We start from the raw sequence: 19,707 nt of genomic DNA, 5'->3' as shown, positions 1-19,707 counted from the left end.
AAGGCTGTTCAAAATCATGTTCTTTCATCTCCTTTAAATATTTGTAGCTGTCTCAGCAAAAGGCCAAGGATTGGGGGTTAGGTGTGGTTCCAGCTCTGCTAAACACTAACACTGGAGCAAAAACTGAGCCTGTACAGTTGTGGGGCTGGTGAAAACTGGGAAATTGTGGAATGATCTTGTGTAGGAGCATCCCTGTGTTAGCAAATGGGGGAAGAGTTTGGCTCAAAGCCTGTCCCAGCAGAGCCAGAGCTGCTCCCCCAGGACTGAGGTTTGTAACATCTCCACGCCCTTTGGGCACGTGTTTCCAGGGGTCACTCTCCCTCATGGTAAAAAAGGGGTTTCTTGTGTTAGGATGAAATTTCCCGTGTTTTGGTTTGTGCCTGTTGACACTTTTTCTGTCACTGGGTGTTACTGAGCACAGTCTGGTTCAAGTTGTGTCCAAGTAATTCCAAAATGAAGAATTTTGCTTTTCCTTTAAACACAACCCACTAATTTCATCCTCTTGGACTGTCTCAGGCCTAGTATGACTGTCAGGTGTGGAAACCCTACAGTTTGAGCACTTGTGGTTTGGAAAATGCAGGTTTGTTGCACAAAAATAGTGACCAAAATATGTGGGACTGTTTAATTTAGGCCTTGAGTTATTTTGGGTTAAGGCAATGTGTGAACCTTCTTGTTTCAAATGCAACTGTTTTTTAATTCAGTTAGAGCTAAAACAAATAAATAAAAAGCCAAACCAAAACCTCATTAAGTTGCCAGGAGGTCCCAAATCCTATGGACTAAGCTGTGATACAAAAATTTCTGCATTTGTCTGGCCAACAACCCTTCATTGTGATGGAACACCAACTTTAATATAGAATTAAAAATTAAGACTCCTGGAATTATAAAATGTCTCTTATTTCCTGAAACCTGACGTGTCAGTGATGTTTCCTAAGTGAAAACATGAGCTGTCCCAGAGTCAATTCTGTTACAAGCCCTTGATTTCAGTTTTTCTTGAGTAGTTTAGTAGAGCAGCCTCACCTCCCTTGAGGTGTGTGAGGGGTGAGCAGAGCTTTCACATTCCATAGCACTATTTTCTTAGGGAAAAATGGGTAAATCATGTGATCAAAATGAGGTTTATTCTATGTTGTAATAATCAGTGGAATAAACACCACCTTTGAGGACTCTGATAGAAAATGATACTGTAGATAATGGTAGGATTCGTGTTAATTTAAAGCATACATTCTTTAGCACTAGAGAGACAGAGCAATGCAGCCTGCCACTGCCAGGGTGAACATTGGAGCCTCTGCAGCTGCTGCCTCAAACATCCCCTTTTCAGCCTTGATGGATTCTGTTTTACCAGTGTGCAGTTCCTGCAATGATTTTTGAGCCAATCCCTAGACACTTTCAGTTCAGGATGGCTACATCATCTTTCAAGATGCTCTTTCTTTTTTTTCCCCCCTTTTTAAGTAACATTTTTAGACTACATCTCTGCAGAGCGGTATGACAAGCCCTTAAGGTCAGACTGATTCCAAATTCAGCATCTGTCTTGATAGCAGAACTGTGCTATGGGCAATGTGAGGGTTTTGTTTTTTTTTTCCTTCCAGTTGACTGGACAATTTAAGTAGTAGCTGTGAATTTGTAGCACGTCTGCTTGCTCATGAAGGAAAACTGCTGACCAGGTAACATTGGGTTGTCTGTATCCCATTAAACACATCATTAAAATATTTTTTTAAGGAGAATCGGAGAGCTGTACACACACACTCAGGTGCAGGAAAAAGAGACACAGAGGATTCTTCAGCATTTTTTAATTAACCTTCATTCCATTTCATGCATGGACAGCCTGAAGCCCTTTGTCCCTGCAGGTGTTGGGAATGAGAATGTGCAGGCTTTGGCCAGGTGAGGGAGCAGCCGGGAGATATCTGCCTTCATTCTCTGAGCACTCTGCCTGTTTTTCAGGCAGCTTTTCCAGCACTTCCAGATTGGACGCTCTTTATCTTTCCTACATGATCCCTGTGCTTTAATATTGACCATGTCCCTCTGCAAGGAGAACAGAGCGCTCAGACCTTGTGCTGCAGCCTGTTTTTAAGGGGAGGCTCAAACTGCAGCGGGTGGTTCTAAAAGCAGGAAGTTTCTGCAGCCTGGGTCACACGACAGGGGTGGAGATGCAGATTTTGGTCTCCAAACCGCAACACACACACCCCAGTGCACCAAAGCCTGTGGTCTGCCTAAACTTGCACAGTCCTGTTCCTGTTGGATGAATGAAGCAAGATCATGTAGGAGAGGGCTGTGCCAGTCTAAAGTACAGCTGCTGCTTCATATTCCTAGGAATGACTGCCTAGGATGGTCACAGGCCTAACCCCAGCTCCTTGGATTTGTCATTAGTAGCCCTTTGCCCTCCTGGCTTTGCTGCACTGGTTAATTTAAAAGTGCAGGGGTTGAACTGTTTGCATGGGCTTTTTTTCTTTAAATATTTGCAGTATATTCTAAATATTTCACAACAGGAGGGAAGGACAGAGAGGTGACTCAAGCGTGGAAGCGAGCTTTGAATGTGTGTCTGTATTTCTTCCCATTTCTTTGTAACTCCTTTTATAAGACACAAATTCTCAAGCCTGGTCCATTTCCCATCTGTAATTAATTGTGTTCTGCCACCTCAGGTTCTCATGTGACATCCTCCCTATTCCTCTATCTCATGTTTTTCACACAAAAAAATGGGGAAAAAGCAAACAAGGATAAAACCAGCCAACACTGAACGAGCTATGGCTGCACTCCTGTCAAAACAATGATCTTTGTAAGTGCACCAAGATTGCTCCAGACTTCTTATCCAATACTCTCCTAACCTATGGGACATAGTGGAGTTGGTCCTATTGAATAAAGTCCTCTTGGTCATTTTTAGTCGTGGTTTGCTTAGTCCTTTGCTGCTGAATGTCCTGTCTACCTGGGGACTCACCATTGTCCTGCAGTCCCTTTTCCCTCAGCTGTGGTACACGCCTGTTCTAAATCGCTGTGGGTGCTCAGGTTACCGTGTTCGTGCCACCACACAGTGACATTCCTGCTCTGCACTTTCTTACCCCTAGGAGGTGACAGGCGAGCTTTTGAAATTGTCCTAATGAATGAACCCGTTTCCCAGGGAAAGCAGGAGGTGCTGCAAGGGCTGCAGCTGGGAAGAACTTTCCTTTCTGAGTCAGTAGCGAGGAATTTAACCTTTGCCTTCGGAGAAAGCAGCACAGCATGAAGTAGTACAGGAAGAAGGAAAGGGATTAATTTCAGAACAGTTAAATAGTTACAACTCCTGTGGATCCAGAGAAGCCCTTCCTTATCTCCTCACAGGGCCCCTCTAAGGTTTGTTCGTCTGTCACTTGTGTTTCTGGCTCGGCAGGTAGAAGTGGCTCTGGCCAGCTGTGCTTTGAGCAGGCAATCCCAGCTCCTGAGGGGAGGCTGGATTCAGGACCAGGTTAGGATTTGACTCTCAGGCCTTGGTGAAGGCTGGATTCACACTGACATTTCCAGATGCCCTTGCCCACAGGGGACTCTTCAAGCACTGTCCAGGGGCTCTGGGTTACAAGGACCCACCACTGCAAGGTTGGGTCTGATTTGCTCTGTCACAGGAGGGACCCCCAGATTTACTCTGCAGTCAACAATGAGACGATTGCTGGACCTAATTTGAACCTTGATTGTAGATTTACAGCAATATAAGATAAATTACACAAGTGTAGTGTGTCACACACTGACAAACTAAAGGGATGTTTCCTGGTCTCCTCCATCCTAATTAGTGACCACCTCACAGAAGATTTCATATCACCTGCCAGTTTGTTCCTGTTTGTGTGTTTCAGGGTTTATTGCTGTTGGGACTGACACCTTTAACATATCTTGGAGGCCCATCCAGGCTTTCCTGGGCTTTCTGACAAGTCCTGCTGCAGGAGACTCCCACCCCTCTGCCTCAAATTGGGTGTTTTCACCCATGTGTGAGCAGTGCATTAGTGTGGCTCTCTAGGTATCTTTGTGTTTTGTTTCTTGTCGGTGCCTGCTCATTTGAATAAGGGAATCATTTAGGTTGGAAAAGACCTCTGAGACCATTGGATCTGACCTTTCATCACTGCCTTACCAATGAGACCAGAGCACTGAGAGCCACATCCAATCCTTCCTTGAACACCTCCAGGGATAGCAATTCTAAACCTCCCTGAGCAGCCCATTACAATGTTTAACAACCTTTTCCATGAGAAATTCTTCCAGCCTGACCCTCCCATGGTACAACTGGAGGCTGTTTCCTCTGGTCCTGTCCCTGTTCCCTGAGAGCAGAGCCTGACCCCAACCTGGCTGCCTCCTGCTGTCAGGGAGTTGTACAGAGCCAGAAGGTCCCTCCTGAGCCTCCTTTTGCCCAGCCTGAGCCTTGCCAGCTCCCCCAGCTGCTTCTCATAGGACTGGCTCTCCAGACCCCTACCCAGCTCTATTGCCCTTTCCTGGACTCTCCAGCACCATTCTGTTAGCAGAGAACTGATTTTGTGACCACCACTTTCCTCAGTGGTGTCTGTACATTTTTGTGAGCGTGGCAAAAAAATAACCCTGTCAGCAACAGAAAGGCCTATCCTATGGGCAAAAGACAAAAGACCACGAGCTCCTTTTTCACCCAGTACAATGCATTGCACTGTGCTATTGTCACCCAATGCAAAGCCCACTGCCCTCTGCTAGAGGCTGCACCTATGTTGGGGCAGGGGATTTTTGATTGCATCCACCAACCTGCTAGGAAGGCATGGAGTGACGGGAAAACAGGGAATGGCTTTGACCTGACAGAGGGCAGGGTTAGGATTGCCTCCAGCTCTGGGGACCCCTGCACACGAAGGACATGGAGCAAGTCCAGAGGAGGCACTAAGATGATCAGAGGGATGGAATACTACTCCTAGGAGGAAAGGTTGAGAGAACTGGGATTGTTCAGCCTGGAAAAAAGAAGGCTTTGTGGCTTTCCAGTACCTGAATGGAAGCTACTAGAAAGAGGGAGAAAGACTATTTGTAAGGGCCTGGAGTGACAGGACAAGGGGGAATGGATTCAAACTGAAAGAGAGTAGGTTGAGATTAGGTATTAGGAAAAAAATCTTCCCTGTGTGAGTGGTGAGGCCCTGGCACAGGGTGCCCAGAGAAGCTGTGGCTGCCCCTGGATCCCTGGAAGTGTCCAAGGCCAGGCTGGATAGGGCTGGGAGCAGCCTGGGACAGTGAAAGGCGCCCTGCTCATGGCAAGGGGTGGAACAAAATTATATTTAAGGTCCCTCCCAACCCAAAACACTCCGTGGTTCTACTAAACCATGCTGCTGCAAGGTGTATCCATTCAAACAGTTGTTTTGTCCCCAGTTGTCTTGAGAAGTATTTATGTAGGTCACTTAAAAATATCCCGGGTTTTGTCTTGTTCTTTACGGTGAACGCTTGGCCTGCCCCAGGCCTATGCTCAGCCCTGAGGTACCTGCCCTTCATCTGAAGGATTCGCACCAGTCGACGCACGTTTAGACACCATTTATGGGTGATTTTCCCTCAGATAAGGTGCGGAACCGTTAACTCGGTGCTCAGGGACAGAACACCGCACACTCCCGGCGCCCTCAGGGAGCGGCGGCTGCGTGTGGGACGTGACCGGGGCCGGCGCCGCAGCCCCGCCCCCGAGAGGCGGGATGTCCGCTGACAGACAGGAAACTTGACCAATAGAAACGCAGGAAGGACAGAACGGACCAATCGCTGACGGGAGGGGCGGGGCGAGGCGCGCTGGGTGGTGGCGGCGCGGGTGTCGCTGCGGCAGAACGCGGAGGCGGCGAAGCGGAGCGCTTTGAGCGGGGTGATTCCGACAAGCAGCAAACATGTCTCTCTCCAACAAACTCACCCTGGACAAGGTGGACGTGAAGGGAAAGCGCGTCGTCATGAGGTGAGACTTTGCGGGGGGAATACGTGTCCCCTGAGGGCCGCCTTGCTCCATCCTTCACTCTGGGGCCGGGCTGGTGCCCCCCGGCAGCAACCCCTTACCCGAGCCCGGCACGTGTCGATTTGTGCGGTTTTAGTTTCATTTTTTTTCGTTCGCTGGGTGTTGGAGAAGCTCCTGCATCATCATCGAGCCGGCCCGGCTCCCCTGCGGGGGACGTGGCGGCCGGGCAGGGTGTAAATCCCGGCCCGGCTCTGCCGCCCTGGATCTCCCCGCTCGCACGTGTGTCGGCCACAGGCGGCTTGGGAGGAAATCCAGCCAGCTTGCCGTGCTTTTATTCCAGAGAATTACCCCCAAAAATGCTTATTTTCCAGTTATTTGGTTTTTTTCCTTAATGCGAATTCAAAAAGTATTGCAGTAAAAAAGTGAAGATGCCCAGCTATCCGAATACCAATAATAATTCAGCATTTCGTAGCAGGAATGGAATAATAGAATCACAGAATGGCCTAGGTTGGGAGGGACCTTAAAGCTCATCTCTTTCCACCCCCGTGCCACGGGCACGAACTCCTTTTATTAGACCAGGTTGCTCCAAACCTCTTCTAGCCTGGCCTTGGACACTTCCAGGGATGGGGCGTCACCGCAGGTTTTCAGCACATCCTGGTCTGAAACCCCAAAATAGGCATTCATAGCTTATTTATAAAACGTAAGTGCCTGAAAGCCTAATGTTCGAACTGTTGCCAAATCCTGGGAGATAAGGGCACCAAGGTACTTCGTGATATGTCCTGCTCAAAATACTTTTATTTTGGGGTAATTTGTTCAAGGTCGCTGTCATGTGGCTACTGCGTGTGTGTTATCTACCCTGTCAGTAGGCAGGGATAGCAAAAATATAGCTCTTCTTATTCCCAGTCTGATAGACAACTTGCTCTTTTTCCCCCTTGTCTCTTCAACCTTGTTTTGAACTAGTTCCCTAAAAATTTTATTATCAGAAACCAGCCCGTGTACCAGGTACTGAAGAAGCTTGCTCAGGATTTCCGTGCACTTTCTAAGTCTGGTAGATCTTTCTATCTCGGTAGAAGTCTGTACCTGACTATTTTTTTGGTCATCTGACTGGTTTTTTTCCATTTCTGAGTCATGTTACAGAGAGCAGCCGTGCATTGGGAGGCGATGGGGGTGGGTTTGCCCGCTCAAAATCTCCCTTAATTAATGTTAATTAATTAATTTTGCAGTTCTCTGAGGGGCTACCCAAACACAGCAGGTGAACTGCCAGGCTCAGTGCCTGCATCTCACGTCTCTGAAACGAGTCACCACGTGTTGTCAGTAGTACTAAAATCGATACCTCTTCTTTCTCTCCTCATGTTCATTGTAATTTTGGTGTACTCACATCCTGCTTCGGGTCTCCTAATGCCGAAGCTTCAGGAAAAGTTGAGAATGGGGAGGAGAAAGGGCTCAGGGGAGCTCAGATTTCAGTGGTCTGCAGGGGGGAAGAAGGCTGAGCTGGACCTTTCTTTTTGTAGTTTTGACGGCTCTGTAAAGCAAACGGTTCTTTTATTCTCTCCTTTTAGGATAATGGCCCGATAATGGTGCTTTTCTTTGCCCCTTCTAGAACTCGACCACTGTGCTGTGGGGCTGCCAGTTCAATTTCTTTCTGCTCAGCTACTCCTGTTTTGCTGGCAGCTTTTGTCCTTCTTCCCATTTGTTTCAGGTGCTGAGTGGGCTGCAGGGGGATTCATTCAGCTTGCTGAACTCGGATGTTCTTTAACGTATAGAGCGATGAGGGATGCACTCTCTGCTCTCTGCCATGGCTGTTCCCTCCCGTAGCTCAGTGAGCAATTTCTGCCTCCGCGGTTACACAACGCAGCTTCCTGCACATGGGCACAAGGGATGCCAGGAGAATGGGCTGCTGAAACTCCTCCCTGCCAGCCCTTCAGCTGGCTCCAGTCAGGAAGTTACCTCAAGATCCAAGTCAGGTCTTCCAGGGAGAATGTGATAAGCCACAGTACTCACTGCAGGGAGATTAGAGCTGCAAAGGACAGAAATTAAAGCTTCCTTGAACTGCCTGCTGACCACAGTATTTCAGAAACCTCATTAGAGAGCACAAGGTCACTAGTTGTTCATTCCCTTTCCTTTGGATGTTCCTCGTTGGGGATCTGAAATCATATTGTTTAAAAATAAAATTCCTGCTCAGCATTACTGCTGCTCTGGTCCTGAGCATTAGGATGTATTGGTGGCCCAGCTTTCCTGAGTTATTTGAGCAGTGGTTGTTCTCCATTTCTGGTGTTACCACAAGCAGAAATGGCTGATAACACATTGATTTCCAAATGGAACTTGTCAGAAGGGCAGAGGTGAACATCTGACTCTTAATTGTAAAACTGCTTTTCTAGCCAGCACCTTTACTGGCAGGTTTCCTCACTCATTTGTTGAACATTTAAAATTAAATAAAACCAATAAGTAATAAAATAAATGTATTGAATATTTAATTTTGCTTCTGGTTTTTGTTTTTTGTTTTTTTTTAGGGTTGACTTCAATGTTCCAATGAAGGATCACAAAATAACCAACAATCAGAGGTGAGCTGTAATTTCCATCCCAAATGGAGGCCCCAAAGTCTGCTGTGTCTTTGACTTCACCCCAATATTTGGAACATTATCATGATTAAGTTGTCATTGCTCATACCAGAGTATTAAAGGTGTCAAAGAAAGTCCAACAATTTTTATTTGAAGCCCCTGCAGTTGTTAACAAACTACATTTAATTACAAGGCTGATACTCACTGTGGCTGCTGTGGAAAAAAAAATCTCTTATTTTAGAGATCTTAAACTTGTTAAGTTGGCCATGACCATTTAGAAACAGTGATGACAAATGTCCTGCCCTGTTTGTCTGCCAATTTCGTTCACCACAAGGTGCTCACTGCTCTTCATTTCTCTCTTTGTGCAGGATTCCAGAGTAAACAGGAAGCCTGATAGTGTTCAGGTGTGTCCTGACATTTCTTAGCTGAGCAATCAGCAGAAATTAGATTACAAAATGCATTTTAATTCCATGTCCTTTATTGATTGGAAGATAACAGTGAAATGTATGAAAACAGGCTGGGATGGAGAATTTTGTTGATGCTTTAAAGGAATTGTTTTGTCCAGCTCTTGTGCTCTGTTTCTTTTGTCATTTTTGAGGGACAACTCCCAGGGCTCATGTGTAGGTGGTACTAATCTGCTTGCCTGGTAAACTCTATTTGATTCCTTATTAATTAGTTCTTCTGTGCTATTATAGAATCAAGGCAGCTGTTCCTACCATCAAGCACTGCTTGGACCATGGGGCCAAGTCCGTGGTTCTCATGAGTCACCTGGGTCGCCCGGATGGTGTCCCCATGCCTGACAAGTTCTCTTTGGCCCCAGTAGCTGTGGAGCTGAAGGCACTCCTGGGCAGGTAAAGTGGAAAAGCAGCCTGGTGTGCATCAGCCCCTCCCTGCCAGGGGACCTGGATGTTTTTCTTTCCCCTAGCAAGTCACTGGTGAGGTTACAGTGTGTGTCTTGTGTTTGCAGGGAGGTCTTGTTCCTGAAGGATTGTGTTGGTTCTGAGGTGGAGAAGGCCTGTGCTAATCCTGCTGCTGGCTCAGTCATCCTGCTAGAGAACCTCCGATTCCATGTTGAAGAGGAAGGGAAAGGCAAGGATGCTTCAGGGAACAAGGTGAAACTTCAAGTCTGGCTTTCATGTGTTGACTGCTCTGATCTTATCTGCTCTTTGCTGCAGATTGACCAGGAGCCTCTCTAAAGCACTGATTGTGAGCCTGCTCTTAACAGGATGTCAGAGATCTTTAGTGTGTCCCACTGTTGTGCAAAAGTTTGAGTGGAATACAGTGAATTTCCAAGATGAAGTAGCTCAAGTGAAAGGCTATAGATGACTGTCAAAAAAGGAGAAAGAAACAAAATAGAGCTGTGCAAGAAACTGCTGCTTGTTAGGATTCAGTTTTGGATGCCTGAAATGAAAACTAATTTGGAGAGTTTGTTGCCACCAGGCCACTAAGAATGACACTTCTTTTTTGGGTTACATGGCTAATATTTCTGCAGCACAGGAATTATCAAACCCTTCTCTAAGCCTGCCTGCTCTTCAGAGTAGTTCTCTAGAACCAGGCTGCCTTGCACCTCTGACATTTTGTTGAAGGTCAGCAGAGTGCTTGCTCCGGACAGCTGCTTTTCTTAGCGATGGTGACCCCGCTGGTTTCACAGAGGCCTTGGCTCTGTTCAGATCCAGTGCTTGGAGGGAATGCTGATACAGATTGGTGCCCTTTATGGGCTGACACAGGACTCCTGCAGTATAGGAACACAGCAGTGAGTTGGTGAGCTTGTGCAGATGGAAGTCTGGAATTACTCACTGCTAGAACTTTGTGCTACTGCAGGTATAGTGGCAGGGAGAAGAGTGGGGCAAGAATTTAATTTTCTCTGGGATACAATCCCTTGGTTTTGTGTGTTTCTGTAATGCCCAGGTGATTTAGCTGGCTGTGTGCATATGGAAGCACACACTGCAGAGCACAGCAGGGGAGGTGCCAGTGACAGAGCTGGATCTTCTAGCACAGGTGAAAATCAGTGCTATGGAAACAGTGATGCAATACAGGATTGCAGGTTTCTGACTGGTGCTTAAACTGTTTCTCCAAAGCAGATGCAGTGGTAGTGGCTCCTTCTGTCAGAGCCTCTTGTGTTCTGCTCACACACAGATGGCTCTGGTTCTGACTGGAGCACTTAGTCTCTGTACAGCCGGGCAGTTTGCTGAGTGAAGGAGCAGTTGGCAGCATTGTTCTGGAATCTGTGTGGTCCCTTGGACTTGTCTCCTGCTCAGGCTCTGCTAAAAAGGGCCCCCAAAGCTGTGCTGAACCCTGCTGCCATCTCATGGAGTGCCTTCCTGCCATTGTCCCTTTGGTGTCACATCTGGGTGCTGGCAGAGGCCTCCCGTGGGGTGATGAGCAGAAAAGCCCTCGGAGAGGGGCTGGCCTGACTCCAGTCTGGGCTGTTCCTCTACAGCAAGTGGCTGTCAGCTTCCTCTGAGCAGTCACCTGCTGCCCTAGTGAGCTCTGCTGTCTCTTTGTGATGGGAAGGAAAGCTGAACTGCATAGGCCATCCTGTGGGGATTTGGTAGGATGGTTGGAGGAGTCTTTTAACAGAGATATGCCTGTTCTTACTCCACACTACATTTATCTCTGCATTTCCAGCATTGGCTGCTTTCACTGTGGTCTGTTGTAGTGTGCAGGCCTTTTACCAGGGTTAATCCTCAATGCAGTGGCTAAATCAGCCCTTCGGGAGCTCAGCCTTTTACCTGTGTCTCTTGGAAACCCTGCTTGCTTTGTTCAGTGAGTGAGCATGTTTAGCCTGATCTCAGCATTGCCTTGTCTCTCCACACCTCCTGCTTGTCCTGTGCTACCCGTGTTCACAACACTGGAAATCTGCTGGAGAGAGACTGAAAGGTTTGTGGTGCTGCAGTTCAGAAATGGGAACAGTCTTCAGCAATAGCAGTCTAGGGGAGTTTAAAGTGGAATTTAAACCATTCACTTTTTTGTTGCTCCTGCTGGACTGGGAAAAAGCAAATGGAGACAGTGACCTACTGGATGAACTGATGAGTTCCTCAAACTGACCTTTGCTTTGGGTTTATGAATCAAATAGCTGACTTTGAGCTTAGATTCAGAGACAAAGTCTCAAGGTACAAACTTGTCCTTCTTCCTCTTTTTAGATCAAGGCTGAGCCTGCAAAAGTGGAGGCTTTCAGAGCCTCTCTTTCCAAACTGGGAGATGTCTATATCAATGATGCTTTTGGCACTGCGCACCGAGCTCACAGGTGGGTACCCGTTTCCCTTCCACAGGCAGAACAATATCTGCCATGGAAACACATCAAATATTGCCCTTGAGGAGTTTTAATTTCCTTTTGGGCTTATCTCACTATCATTGTGTTTGCTCCTCAGTAGTGGATTTACTGGAGGTAGTTTTCATCAGTGTATGCTCTTTCATGTTTGTCTCTGGGTACAGGAGAAAGCTGAAACAAGATCTTAAGACTTGCATTGACTTTTTTAGACTCTGAAGATCTAAAAATTACTTGCTTAGAGCTTGTATAAATTGTCCTGCAATCACAACAGCCTTCTTTTCCAAAAGATTAATTGCTTCAGAGTGATTATTTTCATGGAGTGTTTAGATACGTGCACTTGCAGACAGCAGTAGTCCTCTTGGAAGAAGAAATCTCTGCTCTTGGCTGTTTTTAATTTGTCCTCCAGTGTCTTGGATCACTAGCCGATATGATAAATGTCTTGCAAATCAATATTTCTGTGCAAAACCAGTGTCAGAAATGAAGCATGTACAGCTGTCTTATCAAACCAGGAAAACAAAGCCCTTGTGTATGTTTTCATGCTGGTGTTCCCATTGCTGCAGCTGACTAAAGGGTTGGCTTTGTAAAGCTGTGAGACATGGGGGTGCTTCCACATGTAAATTTTTCCTTGCCTCACTTTTTACTTTAATTCTGCAGCTCCATGGTAGGTGTCAATCTGCCTCAGAAGGCTGCTGGCTTCCTGATGAAGAAAGAACTGGATTATTTTGCCAAGGCCCTAGAGAGTCCAGAGAGACCCTTCTTGGCAATTCTTGGAGGGTGAGACTCTAGAACATTGTGACACTATTTCTCTAAATCCCCTAACAAATGACATGTTTTGGCTTGGTTTAAGCAGCAAGTGCTTTCCTTTCAAGTGTACCTGCAGTTCAGATTTGTAGCACTCTGAGATGTGGATTAGAGAGGAGCTAACTGATACATCTGCTCCTGTGCTGATACAATCTGGCTGCTCATTGTCTCTGCTGACCTCTGATGTTCCCCAAACTGAGACAGTCCCCGGCAGTTTTTTGCCCAGATGAGCCAGGGGAGCACTTAGAACCACATGATGGCCCAGGCATTGTCAGTGACCTTTTCCCCCCCAGTTCAGGGTACAGGAGTGCTCAGGCTCAGCACTCTGTAAACTGACATGACCTCTCACTCTGCCCTCTCATTATGCAGCTGGGGCCCTGCTGGGGCTGCATGGGCTCTGCCCTGCCCTGCCCCAGCACCTGGTGTGCAAAGGGACTGGGTGATGCACAACCAAGTGCAGAAATACTTAATTACAGCCAGTTTTCATCATGTGTGTGCCCAGTCCAGCACTGCAGCTCTGCAAGGTGCATTTCATCAGGTGAATTAACTTGGCTGGGCAGTCAGGGGAAGTCAGGCTCTAAAGGGCCAAATGAAGTTTATGTTTAAATAGCAAAGAACAAATGGAGGGCTCAATAATGTTCTAGTAAGTTGAATTTTAATGCTGGCCTGCTAACTTGAGAAATTCCCAACAATTGGATAATTCTCTAGAACAGCCTTGATATACCATAGTCACAATATTCATTATTCATTATTTTTTCTTTTCTCTCTGACCAGAGCCAAAGTTCAGGATAAGATCCAGCTGATCAATAACATGCTGGATAAGGTCAATGAGATGATCATTGGTGGTGGGATGGCATTCACCTTCCTCAAAGTGCTCAACAACATGGAGGTACGAGGAGAACAATTCTGTGTCTGCTCCTAGTGAAGAATGTGGTCTGAATGCCCTTTATATGTTCTGGGATTGAGCACTGGCTGTCTTGGCTCTCTGCAAAAGTAGGAAGCACTGAGAAATTACCTGACAATCCCTTTGCAAAACTCAGATTGCTGCTGTGTCTCTCCATGTGATTTAAGAAAACAATCTTTCCAGAATTGCTGTCTGAGCAATTTGGGTGCTGATGTTCTCTTCTGTCATAACCAGGAGCTAAACAAATGCCTCTCTTATTCTTCCCAAATGTTTCCTTTAGATTGGCAACTCTCTGTTTGATGAAGAGGGATCAAAAATTGTCAAGGATTTGATGGCCAAGGCAGAGAAGAATGGTGTGAAGATCACTCTGCCTGTTGACTTCATCACTGCTGACAAATTTGATGAGAATGCACAGACTGGGGAGGCCACAGTGGCTTCAGGCATTCCTGCTGGCTGGATGGTAGGTTTGGATGGGAAAGGGACTGACAGCAGGAGCAGTAAGGATCAGGGTGGGTAGGACACCTCTTAAAGGAGTAGAAAGTGTAATTGTGAGCCTTGGCAAATGTTTCTGAGGGCAGTCAAGCTGTGTAGAGTTTGTTGGCTTAATGAAATTGAAGCCCTGTTGTTTGTTCTGAATTTTGAAGTCTAAAGTAGCTAATGTGAGATTTGGATTAAAACAACAAAATTCCTCTCCCAACTTGCAGATTTGAATGCAGTAGAAATCGCTTTTATTTGACTGGAATTTAAGTAGGGCTGGCAAAGTTTTCTAACTAAGGCTTCAAGAATCTGACATTGATTTAAAATTGACTTACTGGTGTTAGGAAGATAAATACCACCCCAGACTCCACCCTCCTGCAGCAGCTGCTGGCAAATCTGTCCACGCATACAGAGAAACTCTTGTTTTATGTCTGGGGTGAGGGGGAAGCTTCAGGCTGGGCATGGGTGATTTGAACTGGGGGTCAGCAGTGAGTGTATCTCTGCCTTCTCTCACTTCCTTTAGGGCCTGGACTGTGGCCCTGAGAGTGTGAAGAAGTTTGTTGAAGTTGTGGGAAGGGCCAAGCAAATTGTGTGGAACGGTCCAGTTGGGGTCTTTGAGTGGGACAAGTTTTCCAAAGGAACCAAAGCCCTGATGGACAAAGTGGTAGAAGTAACTGGGAAAGGCTGCATCACCATTATTGGTAAGTAGATATGCTTGTTTCTGGTTTTCTAAATGCACAAAGGAATCTTATGCTGGTCAGCATTGTGTTAAAAATACTGGTCAAAGTGTTTTCCTTTCTCCACATTCTCCTCTGTCCTTCAGTGTGGGCCTTCAGTTGGACAAAATCTGAATTTCCTGTGTGTCTCATGGATTCTGTTTGTGCTACAGGTGGTGGAGATACAGCTACTTGCTGTGCCAAGTGGAACACTGAGGATAAAGTCAGCCATGTCAGCACAGGAGGTGGTGCCAGCCTGGAGCTGCTAGAGGGTAAATCCTCTTTTATCTTCATTTGTTTGAGTAAATGTGGAGTTCTGGGTGCTTTGCCGTGTGTTGGTGGTCAAGACATGAATGTGGAGTTGGTTACATGTAGCTTTAGAGCCACAAGCTCTTTCTGCTGCTATTCTGTAGCCCTCAGAGAGGAAGGAAAATGGAATATTCCTGCAAACAGCACAGCGTGCCTCTCCCACAAAGCAAAAATACTGGGATAGAAAACGAGAGTGAGCTGGATTTTGTCACTGATCCCTCAGGATATGCCAACCAGCCTGTTTAAAATGTCCAGTTTCTGTTAGGGGAACCTTATCAGAACAGTCTGGAATTCCTGCCAGAAGTCTCCTCTTCCTGTTTGGAATTCCCTTGGTTTTGGGGGGCCCTCTAGTGCTCAGGGACAAACCTGCACGAGGGTACTTGGAATTCAAAATGGTGAGGATTGACGGTATTCTTGTAACGAGTTCCATTGTTCTCTAAACGACTTTTCATTTCCTCTGGTAATTTGCCGTTTCCCAGTGTGTGTAAATTATCCAATGCTGTCAACTCCTCTGGAGAGGAGAAACTTCAATAAACTGCCTTGCAGCTGCTGTTTCCAGGAGTGAAGTGGGAGACAGAGCTTTTGTTTCTGTTGCCTAGGGAGTGATGGGGAAGAGAAAGAATGCAGATGGCTCGAAGGAAACGCTGTGTATTCAAAAGCACAAACTTGTCTAAGTTTTGGCCCAAAATATGGGTTTGTGTGTGTGATCTTTTAAATGTAACGGAAGTCTGGCTAATTAGAAAAGCTTCTGAAGATGAAAAAAGAGGGGAAAATCCCTGAAAACCTAGCAAACTAGTGAGTTGTGAACAATGTTACAATTCAGTCCTGCTCCACAGCTTGGACATTAGAAGGATATTTTTCTGAGTAAAGGCAAAACCAGAGTGCTGTCTGTTCATTATTAAAGTAGGACAAAAAGCTCAAAATGCTTTAGAAATGTTGAACTATATTAATCTAGGCCCTTGTACTCAGAGAGGAGCATATTCTTTGATTCCACCAGTTGGAAAAGACATGTAAATGTCTCAAACTGGGTGTTTTAGTTATTTAAAGATCTGGGACTCATAGGAGGCTTTTTCTCTTAATTAATTCTTAAATTTTCCACTACACTCCCCAGAATTCTATTTACATGCCTTTAGGGATTTAAGAAAATATGCAGCAACTCCCTAAATCCAATCAAAAATCTGTTTACCATCAAATTTAATGCAAAGGGATGTTGGGTGTTTGGATCTGGCCCTAGCAGAGACTGGGACAGAAAGATGGCATTTACTGTTAATTGAGGATTGATGGCTGGGCTGTGTTAGGAATCTCTCTGCTGACATCTGAGTGCAGCTGTGCTCTGGGTGGATTTGCTGTTCGGAACAGGTCCACGGAACCACCGTGGTCAATGTGGAGCCAAACTCTTCCATTTTCAACCTATAATTTTAAAAACTAAATTAGGAATTATATCTCATTGAACATTGCAAAGTTGTTTGAGCAGAGAAAGATCCTTAACCCTGCTGTTGTGTTTTATCTGTCCCCAGGTAAGGTTCTCCCTGGTGTGGATGCCTTGAGCAACGTGTAGAGAGCAGAACACGCCCCGGTCCCGTGCACAGCCCCTGAGATCCAACACTTCAGCGCTTCTGTATTCCAGCTCTGCCAGAGGCAGATCCCAGAATGTAAACCGGAACGGGACCTTGGAGCAGGAGAGAGCAGAGATTTTTCTGACTGCAGTTTACATGATGTGGGTTTGTCCACTGTTACCCCACTTGAATTAACGTAGTGAGTTGAAGCTGTTGTTGTGAATTTAGAGTGTATATATTTATATTTTGCCTTTTCAAAGAGATTAATCCCTGTTAGACATGTATCTCAGAAAGGAGTGCACTGTCCAGCTTCCATCCTAGAGCCATTTTCATCACTTGACACGGTTCAGAAACCAGAGGGGACTCCAGTTTTTTGGAGGTTGGTTGTAACAGCTGCTGAATAAACATATTTAAAGTGCTCCCAGTTTGTATGTTGTCCTTATTTCAGATTTTTAGATTGATCTGCATATCAGGAATTTTGAGGGGTTTTTTTCCTATTTGCTCTAATTACAATATTTGTACATCTCCTTTATGTTTTTCCAGTGGCTCTATAAGCACCCAGTCATCATCAAAGTGAACTTGGTTGGTAAGGAAGTAAATTGCCACAGCTGTGCTGTTATGTTAAAACTTCAGTGACCCTCATAATAAAGTAAGATGAAATTTTGAATGTGCAAGTCAAGTAAGAAAAATGCAAATTGAAGTGTTTGTCATCTAGAGAACTTGCTTCATCGTGGGCAACTGATGTATTTAATTTGGGAATTTTCAAGGCTGAGACAGGCAAAAAGGAAATCCCAAGAAAATAGAATTGCAGTGTGCTTCTGTTCAAGTTTGTGGTCCTAAAAGCACTGAAGGTAGCATGGTAAAACTGCACAGTTGGGCACTGAGGTTTGTGTGTGGGCTTTAGGATGTGGCAGAATAGCAGGTGCTATCAGTGAAGGCCCAGCAAGGTGGTTCCAGTGCCTGGAGCTTCATTTCCACGTGAGCTGACCTGTGCTGGCTCCTGTGCTTTGCTGCAGGGCCCAAATGTGAGCACCGCGTGGCTCAGAACCAAACTTCTCCAGCCTCAGCCTGGCCTTTGGGTTATGGCTTTGGTCACAGCTCTGCTCTGAGGAGAGGCACTGCTTGTGGATCTTCCTGCTGGATCCAGGAAAAGTGAGTGGTGTGGGGCCTGGTTTGATCCTGGTTTGCAATCCCCAGCAGTGGTGCTCTCAGGAGGTTCTGGGACAGCACAAAGCATTAAGGATGAACCGTAGAGGAGAATCCCTGAGGTAAGCAACAGGTCACAACACAGATTCTGCTTTTCAGATAATTTCTGTGTATGAAATATTACCAAAACAAAGTATGTGTTAGAACAGACACACTCTGCCAAATTTTACCTGGTCATGAGGGGGTGTGAATTAAAACCCAATAAAGCTGAAGTGTGGTAAAGCTGCTATGAAATACATACTTGTTACAGTTTAAAGCTAAAAGTGAGTCTTGCAAAGAAAGTAGAAATAATGCAAATTACTGCAGCATTGTGGTTTCTTCTTCCTCCCCTCCTTTGTAACTCTCCCAAGCATTGTCTGATGGCACATGAATGATGCACATTTTTGCTGTGTTGTGCTCATGTTTTCCAGGCAGGGGTGCAGACCTCCAACAGCTGCAGGAACGAGGCAAAGAAAGGAGGGGGCTTGTCAGCCACAAAAAGACCATGGATTTTGGAAACCCAGTACTACAAAAACAAACATTCCACCACGTCTTGTAACAGATCTTCCTTGTCTGGCTCTGGCCAACAAGGCCTCGTGACAGCACAGCCCATTTTTGTGTCACTCTTGTGCCCCTGTGCTGCTGGACTCCCATGGAGCAATAACAAACTTTCCCCCAGCCCTTCTTTCTGGGTGTTTACAGTGGAAGGTTGGTGTGTGGCCACTACCTCTGCTGGCTTTTTCCTCTCTCCATCAAAAGCAGCAAAACAAAGCTGTCTGTAATTAAACACAGCAAGCAGTACATACAGATATCTCTGCTTTAAAACCTTTTTCTGCCTGATTTTGGATGCTTCCTACCCACATCTCTAAAATATCCTTTTTTTTTACACCTGGCTTGTCTTGTGTACTGGTCTGTGTTCAGCATGGGGACAGCAGAGCCAGAGATAAATTTTAAATAAATTTTAATTTAATTTAAATAAAAATAAATTGTAAATAAAAATAGATGAAACATAAACAGGAGACCATAAGAGCTGAACACTTGATGGCCAGCAGCTGAGTATTTCAGTGACAGTTTCCAGGGCCTTTCTTTAAGTTTTGCCTGCTAATACTTCTTTGACAGGTTCACTTTTACATTTTTATTGCTTTTGTGGAGAGTTTATGGGGCAAGGAATAGTCCCTGTAGGAAACACTGTGGAAGGAAGATTAAAAGGAAAACTGTTGCAGAAAGCTTATGACTGAACAAAGTTAATAGATATAGCAGGTTCAGGGGGCTGATAATTAGAGCCAGGTGAAATAAAAAGTAAAGATTTTAAATCCTTTGGCCACACCAACCCCATGGAACACTCTAGGCTGGGGTGGAGGAGGTGGAACGTGCCTGGTGGGAAAGGCCCTGGGGGTGTTGGTCAGCAGCAGCTGAACATGAGCCAGGTGTGCCCAGGTGGGCAAGAGGCCACTGGAACCTGGCCTGTCCCAGCCATGGTGTGGCCAGCAGGACCAGGACAGTGACTGGACACTGGTGAGGCCACTCCTGCAGTGCTGGAGTCAGTTCTGGGCCCTTCATTTCAGACAGGATATTTTGGGGCTGGAGCATGTCCAGGGAAGGGAACGGAGCTGGGGAAGGGGCTCAGCCTGGAGAAAAGGGGGGCTCTTCTGGCTCTGCACAACTCCCTGACAGCAGGGTATTGGGGTCTACTCCCAAGCAACAGGAGAGGTTCAGGTTGAATATCAGTGGATATTAGGAACAATTTTGCCACGCAAAAGGTTGTTAAACACTGGAAGGTGCTGCCCAGGAAGCAGTGGAGTCCACATCCCTGGCGGTGTCCAGGGAACCGCTGGACGTGGTACTCAGCGTTCCGGGCTGGCTGACCAGGTGGGGATCACTCACAGGCTGGGCTCGATGCTCTCACAGGTCTCTTCCAGCCGCGGTGGTTCCGTGCTTCCCTCGGCCTCCCCGCAGGCCTCCGGCGGCTCCCCCACCCGTGCGGAACTACAGCTCCCGGCCGGCACCGCTCGCCGGCCCGCCGGGGGATGCCGGGCGCTGTAGTTGCAGCCGCCT

At 46.3% G+C, this 19,707-nt stretch overlaps 1 protein-coding gene across 1 annotated transcript; it reads left to right on the top strand.

Annotated features, from left to right (window-relative positions):
• The first annotated feature begins 5,721 nt into the window (after positions 1–5,721).
• On the top strand, positions 5,722–16,886 carry PGK1 (phosphoglycerate kinase 1). Its single transcript, XM_005527405.2, has 11 exons — positions 5,722–5,878; positions 8,386–8,436; positions 9,129–9,284; positions 9,401–9,545; positions 11,577–11,680; positions 12,359–12,478; positions 13,280–13,394; positions 13,690–13,869; positions 14,410–14,587; positions 14,776–14,874; positions 16,429–16,886. The coding sequence occupies exons 1-11, from the start codon at positions 5,814–5,816 to the stop codon at positions 16,467–16,469; spliced, it is 1,254 nt and encodes a 417-aa protein (XP_005527462.1). The 5' UTR covers positions 5,722–5,813; the 3' UTR covers positions 16,470–16,886.
• Positions 16,887–19,707: the final 2,821 nt, after the last annotated feature.

The sequence above is a fragment of the Pseudopodoces humilis genome, chromosome 15, assembly GCF_049639895.1.
Source record: "Pseudopodoces humilis isolate 2021_Gansu_Grassland_sample_001 chromosome 15, ASM4963989v1, whole genome shotgun sequence".
In the NCBI taxonomy this organism is placed as follows: Eukaryota; Metazoa; Chordata; class Aves; order Passeriformes; family Paridae; genus Pseudopodoces; species Pseudopodoces humilis.
Note: the sequence above shows the minus strand (reverse complement) of the source record. Positions and strands in the feature narration are given on the sequence as shown.

Coding starts and splice junctions, on each gene's coding strand:
- PGK1 (XM_005527405.2), top strand. CDS start 5,814: ATGTCTCTCTCCAACAAACTCACCCTGGACAAGGTGGACGTGAAGGGA. Junction 8,437..9,128: donor AAAATAACCAACAATCAGAG/GTGAGCTGTAAT, acceptor GTGCTATTATAG/AATCAAGGCAGCTGTTCCTA. Junction 14,588..14,775: donor AGGCTGCATCACCATTATTG/GTAAGTAGATAT, acceptor TTTGTGCTACAG/GTGGTGGAGATACAGCTACT.